The 20,681-nt window shown below is 35.8% G+C and overlaps 1 protein-coding gene and 1 non-coding gene across 2 annotated transcripts in view; one reads left to right on the top strand and one right to left on the bottom strand.

Annotated features, from left to right (window-relative positions):
* Smc1b (structural maintenance of chromosomes 1B) overlaps nucleotides 1–20,681 on the bottom strand; it is a 61,172-nt gene that overhangs the window by 18,650 nt on the left and 21,841 nt on the right. The window contains exons 11-17 of the mRNA XM_015501739.2: nucleotides 20,214–20,360; nucleotides 12,141–12,278; nucleotides 11,596–11,712; nucleotides 9,917–10,023; nucleotides 4,063–4,204; nucleotides 3,100–3,245; nucleotides 750–903 (exon numbers count right to left, since the gene is read on the bottom strand). Coding sequence (XP_015357225.1) covers nucleotides 750–903; nucleotides 3,100–3,245; nucleotides 4,063–4,204; nucleotides 9,917–10,023; nucleotides 11,596–11,712; nucleotides 12,141–12,278; nucleotides 20,214–20,360 — 951 coding nt within the window. The remainder of the gene's footprint in view (nucleotides 1–749; nucleotides 904–3,099; nucleotides 3,246–4,062; nucleotides 4,205–9,916; nucleotides 10,024–11,595; nucleotides 11,713–12,140; nucleotides 12,279–20,213; nucleotides 20,361–20,681) is intronic.
* LOC125616835 lies at nucleotides 16,550–16,656 on the top strand. The gene has a single exon (XR_007347608.1). It is a non-coding gene; the product is annotated as a U6 spliceosomal RNA (small nuclear RNA).

Genomic DNA, 20,681 nt, shown 5'->3' with positions numbered 1-20,681 from the left:
ACACAAAAAAAAAAAAAAAGATGAAGGGATGATTTTCAAGTTTCTGACAAGCTGGAATGGAAACTAGAAGCAGCACTTTTCTTCTTAGATGTGGTTCAATATGAATTGGGCTTGTCTTAGTATCTGCTGTGAAATACCCTGCCACGAATGTGGAGGTCTTTCATGCTAATCAAGAAGCACATAATTTCCCACTCATGATGGGCATGTTGGAGAATAATTCTGAAGGTTCAGTAACTGAAAGAACACTGGAAACAAAGTGGTGGCACTGTTACTGACCAATAGCCACACACTGAGTCCTGGAGACTGTTTCCTCCTCCACTCTGTAATTATAACACTCTTCTAAAATTAAACTGACTTGCCTTTAAACTGACTATTTCTTTGTATGTATAGTGAGTGCTGTTTTTCTGCATGCTCCCCCCCCCAATTTTGCTTACAATAACCCCCCCCCCTTTCCCTCCCTTCACACCACAAGACTGGGTGGGTACATGATCCAAAATGAGCAAATCAGAATTCTTCCCCAGGATTTTTCTGGGAGGGCAGGAGAGAATTCTCTTCCCTCTGTCAAAGCCACAGCTACCCTGGAGCCTCCTGAGGAAGCTGATCTAAGAGGACAAAGTCAAGATATACTGAGTAAGAGTTCTGCAGCCTTAAAAGGCCCAAGAATCAGAGAAATAAAAAATAAGCAGGCAAGTTGCTCTAAACACCAGGTGCAGTACCACCGCACATATTTTAAGTAATTTTCTAGGCACCTCTACTTCAATTATGTCGTCCAGTGACCCCAACAGAAGAACTATCTCAATGTCTTGAACTTTACAATCAAGCAGCATGTTATGCTTCTCTAATCGTTTTTGTTCCAGAGAAGTCTGAATGATCACAACTTCCTTTTGCAATTTTCCCACTTCCCTGTAAAAACACAATATGAAAAGTGCTTTTACTCATTATGTAATGCGGCACTAAATCAAGAAAAAGTTATATTATAGGAAAAGGTGACTTTTCCTTATGAGTCCTGTAAGTGTTAGAGTTTGTAATATAAACATTAACACTCCTGAGAAAGACCATGAATGAACCTAGTTAACCCAAGGTTGCTTTTTTCTTTTTGTGTGGTACTGAGAATGGAACCCAGGGCCTTGTTCATGCTAGGAAAGCACTCCGCCACTTAGTTATATCCCTAATCCTATTTATTTTGAGATAGGGTCTTGCCAAGTTGCCCAGGTTAGCCATGAACTTTTTTTTTTAATATTTATTTATTTTTTAGTTGTAGTTCAACACCTTTATTTATATGTGGTGCTGAGGTTCGAACCCAGGGCCTCGCACATGCTAGGTGAGTGCTCTACTGCTGAGCTCCAGCCCCAGCCCCTAGCCTTGAACTTGCTATCCTCTTGCCTCAATCTCCCTGGTAGCTGGGATCACAGGCATATTTACTGAGCCTGGCAATGGCATTTTTCAATAATATACATTCCTGATTTAATCACAGTGACCAAGATGCAGTCCTTTCCCAGTTATTTTTTTAATATTTTATTTTTTTTTAGTTGTGGTTGGACACAATACCTTTCATTTTTTATTTATTTATTTTTTATTTTTATGTGATGCTTAGGATTGAATCCAGGACCCTGCACGTGCTAGGCAAGCACTCTACCACTGAGCCACAACCTCAGCCCCTTTCCTAGTTACTTTATTTATTTTTATTTTTGATATCAGGGATTGAACCTAGGGTCACTTAACCACTGAGCTGCATCCTCAGTGCTTCTTATTTTGAGATAGGGTCTTGCTAAGTTGCTTAGGCTGGCTTTGAACTTGCGATCCTCCTATTTCAGCCTCTGAGTTGCTGGGATTACAGGAGTATTATGCCACCATACTCAGCTTAATTTATTTATAAATCTATACTTTTTCAGGTTGTGTTTATTCCTCATATGAGCTCTACATTTTGGAACCTCAAACCAGGAGAAATAGGAGCTGTGGTTGTGGCTCAGCGGTAGAGCACTTGCCTAGCATGGGCGAGGCTCTGGGTTCGATCCTCAGCACCACATAAAAATAATTAATTATGATCTTGTGTCCAACTACAACTAAAAAATAAATATTAAAAACAAACAAGCAAGCAAACAAAAACCCAGTAGAAATAGTCTCTCTGCAAGAGAAATCAGGTAAATCATTGTATCCCTGACAATCTGAAGTCTCTGTACTACCTGGCTCTTCTCAAGATGAGGCTATGAGGTTTACTAGCTGAAACAATGTGGACTTTTAACAGGACCCATAAAGGGGACAAAAAAGTAAGAAAAGAAAAAGGAAGGAAGGATGAAAGGCATGGAGCAGGCAGGAGAAGACTCCGAGATTTTCAAGAATACAAAGAGAAACAAATTTTAAACTAAATATAAAAGTTTAAAAAAAAATCAAGAAACAGATTTTAATTTCTCTTAAAAAAAAAAGTCATACACAAAGAACTTCCCAGCAGTGTCTTAAAGCACTGAAGGATTTGGGACAGTGAGGAAAAGTGACATGCCAAGAGGTTGAGCAAAAAGAGCTAATTTCTCATTGCTATGATCATGTCAGTCATGCAGAAAAGCATGTTATTTTGCTACAAGTCAGCTGACCCAAGGCATGTCACCATCATCATCACGGCAAATGCTTATCAGGTACCAGGCTGTCTTTTAAGCTCACTCCATCAGTGTTCAGGTCACTACTCTCTGAGGCAGGCATTTTCTTTAACCCCGTTTACTGATGAGGAGATCAAGGCACAGTATGACTGAAGCAAAGCTGGGATGTACTCACAGGCAGCATGGCCTGACCCATCCCTTACCCTCTGTGCCATGCTGCAGAGAGGGAATCTCTGGATAGCAGAAGACACCAGCAACATCAAGGGGGATTTAGGGCAAGGGACTCTACGGGATCACGTTTTCATTCACCAGAAAGAACTACTCACTCTAACCAACTAATTCCCTCATTTGGTTCCCCCCAAATTAGAATATTTCAAATATGTTACGTGATACCAAGAGCAATAAAGGGTACATATTCAAATATAGCTTCACATAATACATTCCACTCCGACAATACACATGTCTAAAATGCCGGCTATATCTTTCAAACTGATGAATTCTTAATTACCTATCAACAGCGAAAAACTTCTTCCGTTCCTCTTCAATCTGAGTTTGAACTTTCTCAGTGTTGGAATTCTGAGTGACAAAGATATCCTGAAGTTGCTGCCGTTTTGCCATGAGTTCATCCACAACTTGCAGACAGTCTTCTTCAACCTGAAGAAAGAGGATATGTATTGCAGATTTACCATCTTTTATGTTGTTAAGGTCCATAGGTTCTGTTATCAATAAGACCAACCCAGTCACTCTAAGATAAATCATATGCCATGTGCTGCTTGAACCTATGTCATGGATTGTGACCTACTCTCATTCTACACCTTTTAGGAATTGTTATCAGTACTTGCCTTCATCCTTCATTTTAGACCCATTTCTCACCTCACTGCCATTTGACTTCCATTCCCACTGTCCAATAAAGTTCTTGCCACTGTGACTTTTAAGTGGCAATTAAACAAACATTTCAGGCTCAGCCTTTTAAAAAGTCTTTATCACTTCTTCCTTCCTGCAGCACTGGGGCTTCTGGGATGCCTCCTCTTCGACTGACTACCCCTGTTCCTAGCCTACCTGCACCTTCCAGAATCCCATGGCCGCTTCAGTGCTCTCCACTGTCCATCTGCCCAAGCATTTCAACTTTTCTCACAGAGTTTCAATTTACTTGGGTCAATCAGCAGCTGCCAGATCGATAGCTCCTGCCCAGATTTCTCTGCATTCCCTGCTGGTGGATACTACCATCCAGGCACCACACAGACCTAAGTCCCCTCCCACCTACTTCCCAATCAGAACTCAGGCAGGAGTCCTTGTGGCACCCCGCCTCACCTTCCCTCCCACCCAGCATCCAGAACTCAGGAAGCTCTGCTGATTTAAGCACTTCTCACATCTGCCCCCATCACTACCAAAGCCTTTTAGGAGCTCAATAAGTGAAGGAGGTTGAAAATTCAATGAAGAGACACTTCAGCTACCACTCACTATTAGTTACCTTCTTCAGATTATCAATGTCTTCTCTACCTTTCTGGATAGTTTCTTTTAATGTGTTGATCTTATTCAGTTTCTTCTTAAGCTGATTGCGACTATACTCAAGCTGAATATTAAGCCGAGTTTTTTGCTTTTCAAATTCTAATCTAGCATAAAAAAGTCAAGTATTACAAATGGTAAGTGAAATGCTCTCTTTCTTTCTTTTTAACGTTCTCTTACAGGAAATTTCAAATACAAAAGTAGAAGGAATATGATAATGAACCCCATGAAGCTCTCACTCAAATTCAATATAATCAATTCAAGATCATTCTTGTTTTATGTATAACCCCACTTATCACAAGCAAATTCAAGACATCATGTAATTTCATCTGTAAATATTTTACGTGTATCTCCAAAAGTGAAGTGACTTTTAATTCATAAGCACAAATTATTATAACTTAAAAAATCATAATAAATCTTTAATATGAAACTATTACCATTGCCAAATTTCCAGGGCATCTCATTATTTAAAAAAAACCTGGATATCTGTATTAGGATTCAGACACTGCATACAGGTGATATGTTTCTTACATATTTTATAATCTATAGGTTCCCTTCTTTTTCTTTAAGTTACAACTTACATATTTATTTATCGATACTGAGGTTTGAACCCAGGGCTTGCACATGATAGACTCAACCACTGAGCCACATCCCCAGTCCTTTAAAAATTTTTAATTTTTACTTTGAGACAGGATCTCATTGTGGCTGGCCTCAAACTTTTGATGGTCCTGCCTTAGCCTCAAGTAGCTGGGATCACAGGTATGCACTGTTACACCCAGCTTTACATGTTTATTAATTTTTTTTTTGCCATACTGAGAAATGAACCCAGGGCTCTCTACCTATGACCTACATTCCCAGCCTCCCCCTCTTTTTTGGAAATAGGGCAGAGTCTTGCTAAATTGCTGAGGCTGTCCGCAAACTTGCAGTTCTCCTGCTTTAGCATCCAGAGTAGCTGGGATTATAGACATACACCACCATGCCTGGCTTTATGTGTTTATTAAATTATTTATTCAGTTGTTTGCAATAGTTATTCAAATATAAACTCCAAATATAAACTTTCAAACTGAAGAACATGTCCCTTCCTGATGTACTTTCTACTTGCAAGCTTCATAAACTCCTCATAAAAGACTCTAATACTGCTGGGCACAGTACTGCACACCTAAAGTCCTAGCAACTTGGGAGGCAGAAGCAGGAGGATCAAAAGGTTGAGGCTAGCCTCAGCAACCAAGTGAGACTTGAAACAACTTAGTGAGAACCTGTCTCAAAAAATAAAAAGAGCTAGGAATATAGCTCAGTGGTAGAGCACCCTTGGCTTCAATCCCAGTACTTAAAAAAAAAAAACAAAAAAACCAACATCAACTGTAACTTGCCCTTTCCTTCTTCTATCCCTCCCATGTATCCTGGCAACCCAACTGTTCATTCAAGATGTACTTTTAAGTGCTATCTGTATCAGATACTGTGCTAGATAAACTGATTGAAAAACAGTGACAATAAAAACAAAGTAATATTTAATGAGAGCTTACTATGCATCTGTTATCAAAGCTCTGCTATAAATTAACCTACTCAAAGTAGTAGACTGTGAGGTAAGTAACACTAGTGCCCCATTAACAGAAGAGACAAAAGCAAAGAGTTCAGCCTTGTCTAAGGCTACCCATTCGGGAAGCATGGAGCCAGGTGTGATGTAGAGGAGGCAACAGGGTCCCCACTCCTGACCTCTGACTGCACTGCCTGTGCGAGAGGTCAAGAAGAAACCTTCAAGAGACTTGTCTCTGCTCAGCAGTCAGGCCTACAGAACATGAGGGACACCACACAACTCCAGCCTTCCTGTCCCCTCACTGGTAAAACTAGAAAAAAAACTGATGGATCCAAAAATCTACTTGGAAATCTCAGTGCTCCTCTTAGCTCTTAGTGTGCAACCAGGCAGAGACTCAAAGACAGAAGACCTGAGCAACACCAGCAGCCTGGCCAACTGCCTTGCAGGGTAGCACTGCACCCAACAGCAGAATGCACATTCTTTGCAGGTATGCATGGAACATGTACTAAAACAGACAAGAATTGGCCTCACTTGAAGGGATCAAAATAATTCAGAATATATTCCTCACCACAATGAAATTAATCTAAAAATCACTAACAGAAAGACATCTGAACCCTCTTGCCCTGCCAATATCTGCTAATCAGACAACACTCTTTTCATCCTATGTCATAGGAAAAAAAAAACAAAAAACAAAACAGGGATACTAGGAAATATTTTGGACAGAATTATAATTAAAATACAATGTGCTAAAATTTGTAAGATGTAGCTTAAATAGCACTTAGAGAGAAATAAATATCTTTATGTGTTTATATTAGAAGATAAGCCCCAAATACATGTCAACTTCCCTCTTAGAAAGATATACAAGAATATTAAATCAAAATAAGTAGAAGGAAGGCAGGGCACGGTGGTGCACACCTGTAATCCCAGCAGCTTGGGAGGCTAAGAAAGGAGAATTTTGAGTTCAAAGTCAGCCTCAGCAACTGCAAGGCACTAAGCAACTCAGTGAGACCCTGTCTCTAAATAAACTACGAAATAGGGCTGGGGATGTCCCTGAGTTCAATCCCTGGTACCAAAAAAAAAAGTAGAAGGAAATAATGAACAGCAGAAACCAGTAACATAGAAACAAACAAACCATAGAGAAAGCCCATGAAACCAAGAGCTGGTATTACAAGGATCGATAAAATTAATATGCCTTTAGTTAGATATCAAAAAGAAAAGAAAAGACAAGCCACAATACTAGGAACAAAAGTACAACAGTCCAGATCTTACAGATTTTAAAAATACAAAGTATTGGGCCAGGGTTGTGGTTCAGCGGTAGAGTGCTTGCCTAGCATGTGTGAAGCATTGAGTTCGATCCCTTGCACCACATTAAAAAAATAAAATAAGGGCTGGGGTTGTGGCTCAGCGGTACAGCGCTTGCCTAGCATGTGCAGGGCCCTGGGTTCAATCCTCAGCACCACATAAAAATAAATAAATGAATAAATAAAAATATTGAATTCAACTACAACTAAAAAAATACATATTAAAAAAATAAAAGTTTTGTGTCCATCTACAACTAAAAAAATAAAAAAGATACACAAAGTGACTTTATGTTAATATATTTGTCAACCCTGATAAAGTACACAGATTTCTTGAAAGATGTGAACTACCGAACCTTGTCCAAGAAGTAGATATCCTGAGTAGCCCTGAATTCATTAAAGAAACTGGATCTCCAAATAAAAACCTTCCAAAAAAGAAAAGTGGGGGACTTCACTGACTAATCTTATGAAACACTGGGAAGAACAATACCAATCCTACATAAACGCTTCCCAAAAAAGAAAGTACATTTTATTCCCAGCTCATTTTATGGGCCTGGCATTACCCTAAAACCAAACTTTGGACAAAGACATTATAAGAAAACTACAGATTGTTACACCCAAGAAAAGGGTGCAAAAATCTTTAGCAAAGTTTTAACAAATCAAATCCAAAAACATATGAAAACATATGAGAGTAACTCACGACCAAGTTGGGTTCATATTTTTATGTGAGGTGATTTAACACTTTAAAATGAATATAACTTACCAATTATTTGTACTTACTATATTAAAAACTTTTTAAAAAATCCAGCCATACATCTCAGTGGATGCCAGAGAAAGTATTTGACAAAATTCAGTGCTCATTTATGGCAAAAAAATTTCTGTAAAGTAGGAATAGAAGGGGACTTCCTCAACCTGAAAGCTACCCTAAGTTTCTATTTTTCCCTGTGGCCCTAGGACTGGGAATAAGGCAGGATATGTGCCCTCACCACTTATCCAATGTTGTACTGGAGTCCTAGCTAGTACAATAGGCAAGAAAAAGAAATAAAAGATATACTGCCTGGAAAGGGAGAAATAAAACTTTTTATTCACTACAATATGATTATCTATGTAGGAAGTCCTAAGGAATCTATAAAAGAGCTTATAGAATTAAGTTTAGCAAGGTTTCAGGATACAAGGTCAATTTATAAAAAACAAATTTTATTTCAACATATTAAAACCAAATATTTTATGTGCAAATTTTAAAACAATTCCATTTACAATAGTATAAAGATGAAACAAATATAACAAAATATACACAGACCAAATCTGAAGGCAGAAAACTAAAAAGCAATAATGAGAGAAATAGATAATGACATAAATAAACGGAAATAGGTATCATGCTCATGGATTAGTATTAAAATGTCAATTCTTGGGCTGGGGTTGTAGGTCAGTGGTAGAGCACTTGCCTTGCACATGTGAGGCACTGGGTTTGATCCTCGGCACCACGTAAAGATAAATAAAGATATATTATTTTATTTTATTTTTTTTTAAGAGAGAGTGAGAGACAGAGACAGAGAGAGAGAGAGAATTTTTTAATATTTATTTATTTATTTTTTAGTTTTCGGCAAGCACCACATCTTTCTTTGTATGTGGTGCTGAGGATCAAACCTGGGCTGCACGCATGCCAGGCGAGCGTGCTACCGCTTGAGCCACATCCCCGGCCCAAGATATATTATTTTAAAAAATATTTTTAAAAGATATCAATTCTTCCCAAATTAATCTATAGATTCAACACAATCCCAATCAAAATCCCAGCTGGTTTTCTTTCTTTCTTGCCCCCCCCGCCCCCCAATGCTGGAGATTGAACTCAGGGTCTCACACATGCTGGGCATGAGCTCTAACACTGAGTCTTAACCCCAGCTCCAGCAGGGTTTTTCTTTTTTCTTTCTGTCTTTCATATATATATATATATNTATATATATATATATATATATATATATATATAAAAATTGAAAAACTGATCCTAAAATGTACATGCAAATGTAGAGGACCTAGAATAGGTAGGGGCATCACCTTTCTTGTTCGCTCCTGTATCTTCTGTATTTCTAGAAGGGGGCCTGCTACGTGGGAATACATAGTAAATGGGTGTTAAAATAATGAAAGAAGTATGAGAGAACTGTAGAGAATAAATTGAAAGGAAGTTGGCAAAAATGTTGGCAGGTTTTATTTCAGGACAAAGAAAAGTTTTCCTATTTCCCCCACAGGCACATTTTACTCTTACATTTAAACATTATTTGAATAGATCGTACATGCCTGTGGTACAAAGCAAAAGACTTAGGAACATACAAAAGTAAAATGTCTCTCCCATTTGCTCAGCTTTAGTAGCTATTATTTTACAATTTAGAGGAAGTACACCTAAGGGAATTTTCATTTCAGTTCATAAAAAAGAGTAGAGGTTCATTTTCTTACAAATAAGTTAACAAACTTAAGGGTTTTTTTTCTTTTTTTTGGTTGGAGACCTTTTTTTTTTTTTTTGGTCTTTTCTTTGTTGGAACTAGGGATCCAAGCCAGGGCTTTGCGTGTGAGAGGCCAGCACTTTGCCACTGAGCTACATTCCAGCTCTAACTTAACAAACTTAAAAAAAAAAAGGAAAGGCATACTAGTTCTTTCATAGGAAAACTCAATATTATGAAGAAGCTGAGTCTCTCTAAATTAAATACAATTTAAATATCACTTCAATACAACAAGTGCAGTTAAGATTGGTTTTTGTTTTTGTTTTTTAAATAACTAGAGGGCTGGAGATGTGGCTCAGTGGCAGAGCACTTGCCTGGCATGTGTGAGGCATTGGGTTCAATTCTCAGCACCATGTATCAATGAATAAAATAAAGGTCCATTGACAACTAAAAAAAAAATTTTTAAATAATTAGATAAGCTGATTCTAGAATTCACTTGCAGAAGTAGCCATAAAAAGTATAGTATACGTGTAAAATATCTTTTAATAAAAATACCTTTTTTGATCAATTTCTTGTTGCTGTTTAACATGTTTATTCTCAAATTCACGAATATTTGCCACACCAATTTCTTCACAGAAGTGTTGGAAAATGTCATCTTCTACCTTTTAAATGATTTAAAAACAACTAGTTTAATAAGTAATTTTGAGAAATAGATAAGGCTTAAATAAGTTTTCATTCCAAGATTTTTATGGATTAAGCTAAAATGTAATCAAACCAAATATTACCATATTCATCCATTGCTTCCTCTTCCTTTATCTCTGTAAGTTATGCTCATCTATTTTCAAATTCTTATTCAAAAATTTAAAAAGAAAGCTCATTAACTTGCATTATTAAGTGTTTGAGCTTTATGTACCATTTAATATAAAACTGAAAGGATTCCATTTACATTGGCCATACCAAAATACAACATTCTATATAAAGAAATTAATCTTTAAAAATTTCAGATAATAAAAAAACCAATATGGTTAGAACATAGAATGAAGAATCGAAAAGATATGGAGCCAGGTGCAGTGGTATGCGTTTGTAATCCCAGGAGGCTGAGGCAGGAAGACCAAAAGCAAGTTCAAAGCCAGCCTCAGCAACTTAGTGAGGCCCTAAGCAATTAGCAAGACCCTGTCTCAAAATAAAAAATAAAAAGAACTGGGGATGTGGTTTAGTGGCTAAGCACCCCTGGATTCAATCCTTGATACAAAAAAAAAAAAAAAAAAAAGAAGAAAGAAAAGTTCAAATGAGCTAAACCCAACAAAATAACATTTAATCTTTCATTTAAAATGTATGGTTATACGATGAAAGAGACGGACATGTTAAAAACTTTCAAATTTTAGCTGAATATAAATTAAACATGAATGTGACAAGACCGATGCAGGAGTAAGCTGCAATTAGCATAAGCAGATAATCCAAACTATGGGAAGCTAAGGTCCATATCTGGGGTGCCAGGATACTCTGTACTGTTAGACCTTATTTTGACATTATGCTCTGTTCTGGACATGGACAAGTAACAGAGCATCCAGGGGATGGTTTCTAGAGCTCATCCTAGATCCATGGTAATGTAAAATGATTAGAGAAACTGGTAATATTTAACCTGCAAAAGAGATAACGAAGGAGAAACATGAGTATGCTTTTGAAATACGTAGAAAAGGCAGAACTAAAAGCAAAAGGTGGAAGTTACAGAGTGATGGGGAGCAAATAACTTTCCAAGGATTGGCAGTACCCAACAGTGTATTGAATCAAATCTAAAAAAGTTCCTGTCACTTTATAAGCAGAGGATAGATGACCAAATGTTTATTGCTCCAGAGCCAAGCACCATACCTGGCCTGTAAGAGATGTTTAAAAAGTGACCAAGTAAACAACCTTAAAAGATAACCTGTATGACAGCTCTTTACCTCTTGGTGTGAAGGGCAGTAAAAAAAGAAAAGGCTGTATTTTTTACAAAGGGCAAGGAGAGGTTGGAGAACAGAAGTGAATACTCACTGGTCACCATCTCCTGAGACAGGCAGCAGTGGTCCTCAAAGGACACAAGGAGATCAACTGGGCAAACTAATAAAACAGCCTTCAAGCTATTTCTGACAGGGTGCTGTCACCTATCAACTTTTGCTTTAGCACACACCCAATTTGGTGTCTGGTCCAAAACTAAATCACACACATCATTTAATTATGAATATAACATACATCACCTTATCTATTCTTTCTTGAAATTCTTTAATTCGTTGCTGTTGTTCTTTGATTCCCTCACTCAACATAGTACATTGAGACTCAATATTTAATAGTTCACTTTGTAGCTGAGATTGTTCCTAATAACAAAAGAATTTTCTTTTATTAAGATGGCTATTTTAGCTTTATACAGTGAAGCCAAAAACATGATAGGTGTGTTTTAAAATAAGAGGAATCCATAAGGTGAGATAAATTCTAGTACAGATGGATAACAAGATTAAACAGCATAAAAATAATCAAAGGGGCTAGGGCTGTGGCTCAGTGGTAGTGCAACTGCCTAGCATGTGTGAGGCACTGGTTTCAATTCTCAGCACCACTTATAAATAAATAAATAAAGGTCTATCAACAACTAAAAAAATTAAAATAAAAATTAAAAAAATCATCAAAGGACTGTAATGTAATCTCAAGCAAGGGTTAAGGTATCTATAAACTACATTATGCTACATAACTAATTTCTGAATTAAGTTATGGTTCTAATTTACATCAAATTTTAAGTAAGTTCATGTACCCGATAAAAAGCAGCAAGGTGCTTCTTCTTAATTATTTCTAGTTCACTTTGTGAATATTTGAGTCGTGTATGAGTTCCTTGTGCTAGAGTCTGTATTTGCTTTAAATCTGTTTCCTTGCGGAGTATCTTCATTAAATCCTAAAAAGTAAGAGAAGCGTGAGAACATTTCACAATAGATTTTTTTCACTTTCACTTGATTCTAGGAATTTATAAAATTTTTCTAATTTCTTCAATCATCCATTGCTTACTCAAAACTGCATTGTGTTTGCATAATTTCTGCAGTTTCTCTTGCTTTTGATTTCTAATTTCATTCCACTATGATCTGGTAAGTTGCAAAAATTTCAATATTTTGTATGAATCTCAAGGCCTCAGAAAAAGAACAAATCTATCCAAAATCAGTAGAAGAAAAGAAATAATAAAAATCAGAGCATAAATAATTGAAATAGAGAATAAAGAACAATATAAAGAATCAGTTGAAGACTGGGGTTGTGGCTCAGTGGTAGAGTGCTTGCCTCACATGTGTGTAAGGCACTGGGTTCAATTCTCAACACTGCATATGAATAAATGAATAAATAAGGGTCCTCAACAACTAAAAATATATAAAAAAGAATCAATGGAACAAAGACTAGATTCTTTGAAAAGATAAACAAAATTGTCAAATCCTTAGCTAAACTAAAAGAGAAAAAAGACATATAAATACAAATAAGGGGATATTACAACAGATACCATTGAAATCCAAAGCATCATTAGGAAATATTTTGAAAAATTATGTCAACAAATTGGAAAATCTACAAGAAATGGACAAATTTATAGACACAAATGACCTACCAAAATTGAACCAAGAGAGCTGAAAAAAAAAACTAAATAGATCAATAACAAGCAATGAGATTGAAGCAGAAATAAAAACTCTCCCAATCACCAGTGTGTGGTTTACACTTGTAATCCCAACAACCTGGAAGGCTGAGGCAGCAGGATGCCAAGATCAAGGCCAGCTTCAGCAACTTACCAAGATCCTGTCTCAAAATAAAATATAAAAAGGACTGGAGATGTAGGTCAGTGGTAGAGTGTTCCTGGGTTCAATCCCCAAACAAAAGAAAAACCCAAAGCAAAAAAAGTCTCCCAACAAATAGAAACCAGGACCATATAGTTACCGATGAATTTTATATCAACTTTTAAAGAATAACTAATTCCCATGCTCCTCAAACTATTCCATAAAATAGAAAGGGAAAGAACTCCTTTGAACTAATTTTATGAAGCCAGCACTATCCTACTATAAACACCTGATAAGGACACAACAACAACAGGAAACTATAGGCCAATATCCTTGAGGAACAGGAATAAAAATACTCCATAAAATACTTGAAAGGTTGATTCAACATAGACAAATCAAAATTTTAATACACCACATAAACAGAATCAAAGATAAAAATCACATGATTTCTACAACTGCAGAAAAGCCTCTGAAAAAATAACATTCCTTCATGATAAAAACTCTGAATAAACTACAGAAGGATCATACCTCATCAAAATAAAGGTTAGATACAACACCCATCACCAACGTCATACTGAATGGGGGAAAGCTGAAAGAATTTATTCTCAATCAGAAACAAGACAAGTGTGTCCACTCTTACCACTTTTAATCAATAAAGTACTGAAAACTTGAGACAGAACTATAGAGCAAGAGAAAAAAATAATGTTATGAGTAGGAAAGAAGGAAACCAAACTTTTCCTATTTGCAAAGGACATAATTCTATACCTAGAAAACCCTAAAGAATCTACAAAAAGTCTCTCAGGACTCAAACAAATTCAGCAGAGTAGCAGGATTCAAAGCAAACATACAAATATCAGTAGCTTCCTATACCACCAACAATGAACTGAGAAAGAAACGAGGAAAACAATTCCATTCACAATAGCCTAAAGAAGCAAAATAAAATAACAACAACCGCCTGGCATGGTGGTATACATCTGTAATTCAGGTACTCAGGAGGCTGAGGCAGAATTGCAAGTTCAAGGACAGCCTGGGTAGCTTAGCAAGATCCTGTCTCATAATAAAAAATAAAAAGGGCTGGAAATGCAGTGGTAGATACCCCTAGGTTCAATCCCTAGAATCAAAACAAAAAAACAAAAATAAAATAACAAACAACAACCTAGGAATAAACCTAACCAAGGAAGTAAAAGACCTACCTGTACAATGAAAAATTATAAAACACTTAAGAGGCCATTTCATACTGCTTAGTGGAACTATACATCAACAAGACATAAAAATCTTAAATATTTATGCCCCAAACAATGGAACATCTACATACATCAAACAAACCCTTCACAATCTCAAGAATTAAATAGATCACAACAAAATAATACTGAGTGACATCAACATGCCTCTTTCACCAATTGATAGATTTTCAAAACAAAAACTAAATAAAGAAGCTATAGAACTAAAATATACAATTAATGATTTGAACTTAACAGACATATAGAATATTTCATCAATTGATGACTGAATACACTTTCTTCTCAGTAGCATATGGATCCTTCTCTAAAATAGACCATATCTTAGGCCACAAATCAACTCTTAGGCTAACACAAATAGAGATAATACTTTGCATTTTATAAGATCATAATGGAATGAAATTAGAAATCAACTATAAAATAAAAACTAGAAGCTACTCAAACACTTGGAGACTAATAATACACTACTGAATGACCAATGAATAGCTAAAGAAATCAGGGGTGAAATAAAAAAATATTTAGAGGTAAATGAGAAAAATGACACAACATATCAAAATTTCTGAGACACTATAAGGCAGTTCTAGGAGGAAAGTTCATTTCATTGAGCTCATTCATTGAAAGAATAGAATATCACCAAATAAATAACCTAACTTTACATTTCAAAGCCCTAGGAAAAGAAGAAGAAATAAACACCCAAAGCAGCAGAAGACAGGAAATAATTAAAATCAGAGCTGAAATTCATTAAATTGAAACAAAAAAATTTTTTTTAAAAAACCAACGAAACAAAATGTTGGTTCTTTGAAAAAATAAATAAAATTTTATAAACTCTTAGCCAAGCTAATGAAGAAAAAGAGAAAATTCAAATCACTAAAATTCGTGATTTAAAGGAAATATCATCATGGATGACACTGAAATAAAGAGATAAACTGAAACTACTTTGAAAATCTATATTCCAATAAAATAGAAAAATCACAAAGACATCGACAAATTTCTAGAGACATATGACCTATCGAAATTGAACCAAGAGAACATAGAAAATTTAAACAGATCATTTTCAAGCAATGAAACTGAAGATGCCATCAAAAGCCTACCAATAAAGAGAAGCCCAGGATCAAAAGGATTCTCAGCTGAATTCTACCAGACCTTTGAAGAAGAATTTATACCTAATGCTCCTTAATTATCCCATGAAACAGAAAAGGAGGGAATCCTTCCAAACTCATTCTATGAAGCTAGTATCATCCTGATACCAAAACCAGACAAAGACATATCAAGGAAAGAAAACTTCAGACCAATATCCCTAATGAACATATATGTAAAAATTCTCAATAAAATACTGGCAAATAGCATATAAAAACATATTAAAAAATAGTGTACCATGGTCAAGTGGAGTTTATTCCATGGATGCAGATTGGTTAAACATACAGAAATCAATAAACATACTTCATCAAATCACATGATTATCTCAATAGATGCAAAAAAAAGCATTTGACAAAATTCAGCATCCATTCATGCTCAAAACACTAAAAAACTAGAGATAGTAGGAACCTACCTCCACATTTTAAAAACAATCTAAATATGAGGCCAACATCATTCTAAATAGAGAAAAATTGAAAGAATTCCCTCCAAAAACTGGAACAAGACAGGGCCACCCTCTTTCACCACTCCTATTCCACATAGTCCTTGAAACCCTGGCCAGAGCAATGAGACAAAAGAAAGATTTTAAAGGGATACAAATAGGAAAAGAGCCTAAACTATCCCTATTTGCTAAGACATGATTCCATATTTAGAAGACCCCAAAAACTCCACTAGAAAGCTTCTAGAACTCATAAATAAATTCTGCAAAGCATCAGGGTATAAAATTAACACCCATAAATCAATTGCATTCCTATACACCAATGATGAATCAGCTGAAAGAGAAATCAAGAAAACGATCCCATTCACAATAGCCTTAAAAAAAATTGGGAATTAATCTAACAAAAGAGGTCAAAGACTTCTACAAGGAAAACTACAGAACACTAAAGAAAGAAATTGAAGACCTCAGGAAATGGAAAGATCTCCCATGTTCTTGGATAGGCAGAATTAATATAGTCCAAATGGCCATACTACCAAAAGTGTTACACAGATTTAATGCAGTTCCTATTAAAACTCCAATTATGTTCTTAATAGAAATAGAAAAAACTGTGCTCGCTTCGGCAGCACATATACTAAAATTGGAACGATACAGAGAAGATTAGCATGGCCCCTGCGCAAGGATGACACGCAAATTCGTGAAGCGTTCCATATTTTTAAAAATCATATCACTCATATGGACTTCGGAAACAAGCAGGAATGTCCATACTCATATCAAATAAAATAGATTTCAAGCCAAAGTTAATCAAAAGGGATAAAGAGGGACACTACATACTGCTTAAGGGAACCATACACCAACAAGACANGATAGGAAAGGCAGCAGAACACAACAGACACTAGTATGGCAATATGTAAATCAATGGATGTGTAACTGATGTGATTCTGCAATCTGTATTTGGGGTAAAAATGGGAGCTCATAACCCACTTGAATCAAAGTGTGAAATATGATATATCAAGAATTATGTAATGTTTTGAACAGCCAACAATAAAAAATAAAAAAAAAAAGAAATAGAAAAAACTGCCATAAAATTCATTTGGAAAAAATAATAAGAGTCCCAGAATAGTCAAAGCAATCCTTAGTGAGAAAAGTGATACAGGAGGTTTCACAATTCCAGAACTTAAATTATACTACACAGCTATAGTAACCAATATAGCATGGTAATGGCACAAAAATAGACATGAAGACCAAAGGAACAGAATAGAAGACACAGTGACATACTCACATAAATACAGTTATCTAGTCCTAGACAAAGGTGCAATAAAAGATAGCCTCTTGAAAAATGGTGCTGGAAAAACTGTAAATCCATATGTAGTAGGATTAAACGGAACCCCCCTCTCTCACTTTGCACAAAACTCAAAATGGATCAAGGACCTAGGCATTAGATCAGAGACCCTGCACCTACCAGCAGAAAAACTAGGCCCAACTCTGCATCGTATCAGCTTAGGAATCGACTCACTCAACAAGACTCCTCAATTGCAAGAAGTAAAATCAGAAATCAATACATGGGATGATAACAAATTAAAAAACTTTTTCACAGCAAAGGAAACAATCAAGAATGGCAACAGAGCCTACAGGATGGGAGAAAATCAGGGCCTCAGATAGATAAGAACTCAAAAAACTCAACACCAAAAAACCAAATCACCCAATCAATAAATGGGCAAAGGAACTAAACAGACAACTCACAGAATATGAAATGGTCAAAAAAATATGAAAAAATGTTCAACATCTCTAGCAATTAGAGAAATGCAAATTAAAACTATACTGAGATTCCATCTCACTCCAATCAGAATGGCAATTATCAAGAATATAAATGACAAGCTGGGTGTGGTGGTGCATGCCTGTAATCACAGCTACTTAGAATGTTGAGGTAGGAGGATCATGAGTTCAAAGCCAGCCTCAGCAAAAACAAGGCACTAAGCAACTCAGTGAGACCCTGTCTCTAAATAAAACACAAAATAGGGCTGGAGATGTGGTTCAGTGGCTGAGCGCACCTGAGTTCAATCTCTGGTTACCACGCCACCCCCCACCCGCCCACAAAAAAATACAAGTAACAAAAAATGTTGCAAGGATGTGGGGGAAAAGGTTCACTCACGCATTGCTGGTGGGCCTGAAAACTGTTGCAACCACTATGGAAAGCATTATGGAGATTCCTCAGAAAACTTGGAATGGAACCACCATTTGACCTGGTTATCCCACTCCTTGGTTTATACCCAAAGACTTAAAATCAGCATACTATAGTTAACACAGCCACATCAAAGTTTATAGCAGCTCAATTCCTGAACCATCCTAGGTACCACCTTCAACAGATAAATAGATAAAGAAAATGTGGTATATATACACAATGAAATATTACTCAGTCATAAATAAGAAATGAAAGTATGGCATTTGCTGGTAGACTATCACGCTAAGTGATATAAGCCAGTCCCAAAAAAACCAAAGGCCAAATGTTCTCTCTGATATGTGATGCCAACCCAAAACAAGGGAGGGTAGGGAGGGGAAGAATAGAAGTCCACTGAATTAGACAAAGGAGAATGAAGGGAAGGGAGTGGGGAGGAGAATAGGAAAGACAGTAGAATTAATTGGACATAACCTTCCTATCCTTGTATACAAATACCTGACAGGGTCACTCCACATCATGTACAACCACAAGAATAGGATCCTAATCCAAATAAATCATACTGCATGTATACAATATGTCAAAATACTCTCTACTGTCATTGATATCTAAAAAGTATAAATAAAAAAATTTTTAAAAACACTCAAGAGAGAAACTGAAGAAAACACTAGAAGATAGAAAGACACTCCACGTTCACAGATTAGGAGAATTAATGCTATTTAAAGTCATATTACCAAAAGTGATCTACAGAGTTCATGTAATCCTCATCAAAATACCAATGAAATTCTTTACAGAACAAGAAAAAAATCCTAAAATTCACGTGGTGCCTAGATTAATTCACTAAATATCCTCAAGGTTTATCCAGATTGTAGCATGCACCAGAATTTCCTTCCTTTTAAAGGCTGAACAATATTCCATTGTAGAACGGATCACAGAAGAACTCAAGACATTATTTCTACCTAGCTCCCACCTAGTTAAGGTAAGACACACAGAGGGAACTTAGTATGGCAAGATTAATTTCAAGTTGCCATCTTCCTAGAACTTTCTCTGTGCCCAATGTCTAAATTTGAAGTCTTTAAAAGTAGAGCATATCTACAACTTAAACATCAAATGTGGTCATATGCTTGGAAAAAAAGATTAAAATTGTCAAGTAACCTTGCCACAACAGCTCCTTGAATCAAAAACTAATAATTTGTAAACAAAATAAGAATATTAGGAAAAATGAATATTCTGAAAGCATTCTATTGATTTAGTATCTGTTATCAAATAAATGGGGGATTACAATATTGTAATGGGGGATTACATACCAAATAAATGGGGGATTACAATATTTAATGAATGAGACTTCTACAAAATACCAAGTCAGAACTAGAAGGAAGTATTGTTCAATCTTTTTGTGATCTTCTCTTTAGAAAGAGGTCTTTCTAAGCATGAAACGTTCTAATATCCAGAAGTTATAAAAGATTTATAAATTTGGCTGAAGATTAAAAACAGGCACACCTGTATGGTGCACACCTGTAATCTCAGTGGCTCAGGAGGCTGAGGGAGGAGGATTGCAAGTTCAAAGCCAGCCTCAGCAATTTAGTGAGTCAAATGTCAAATGGCAAAAGGAATAAATAAAATAAATAAAAGGAATAAATAAAACAAAGTATATACCCCAAATCTCAAAAAGGTTAAAGAAGAAAATAGGATATAAAGGACTACTTTCTGCATGATGCTTTTTACATGAAAGTCTAGAAGAGAAAGACTGCAATGACAGGAAGGATACTGCCAAGTCTAAAGAGTCTAGGGATGGGGACTGGTTGTAAAGGAGTTTGGCGGACTACACACATTTGTGGAAATGTACTGAAAGGAATGCTTAAAACTAGTGAGCATAATTGTACATAAATTATACCCAATTTTAGAATGTATATGATTAAGGATTAAGTTACTTGTTATACAAATAACATTAAACTAGGTAACAAAATAACAACCTAATACAAAAATGTGCATAGGAAATAAGCAGTTAACAGAACTTATTTTTATTTTTGAAAATCCACTTAGTCTTAAAATACAATTGTTCTCCTTAATATTTTATAAGTATAGGACTTGGATTTACCTTTAGCTCTTGGACCAACTGGCTTCTTCTGTCTCGTAGATTCTTTAACTCTTTCTCATCCCAGCATCTAGCCTTGTGTTTTAAGTCACTTGATCCTCCAGAGATCACCCCAGATTTTAAAAATAGTGTTCCATCAAGAGCTACTGTCTGTAAAATCAAAAATATTTTACCCTAGAGGAATGTATATAGAAGGTAAAAATAAGGACATAATGTGGCAATATTTGTAGCTAAGAATTTGTAGATGAAAACAATTCTGAACTTTACTAACAAAATATACTCTTTATGCAGGACACAAATAAATAAACCACAAATACAAAACTTACCTTACTATGGCACAAAGCAATTCTCAGCAACAAACTAGCAGCAAATATAAAGGTTCAGTATAAGTTGTATATTACTTCCAAACATATTCAATATTGAAAAAAGCAAAAACTAAGAACATTTATATTTAATAGCCAATAGTTTGCA

Source organism: Marmota marmota, unplaced genomic scaffold (assembly GCF_001458135.2).
Source record: "Marmota marmota marmota unplaced genomic scaffold, marMar, whole genome shotgun sequence".
Lineage (NCBI taxonomy): Eukaryota > Metazoa > Chordata > Mammalia > Rodentia > Sciuridae > Marmota > Marmota marmota.
The sequence above is the reverse complement of the archived record's forward strand: the minus strand, read 5'-3'. Positions and strand labels throughout refer to the sequence as shown.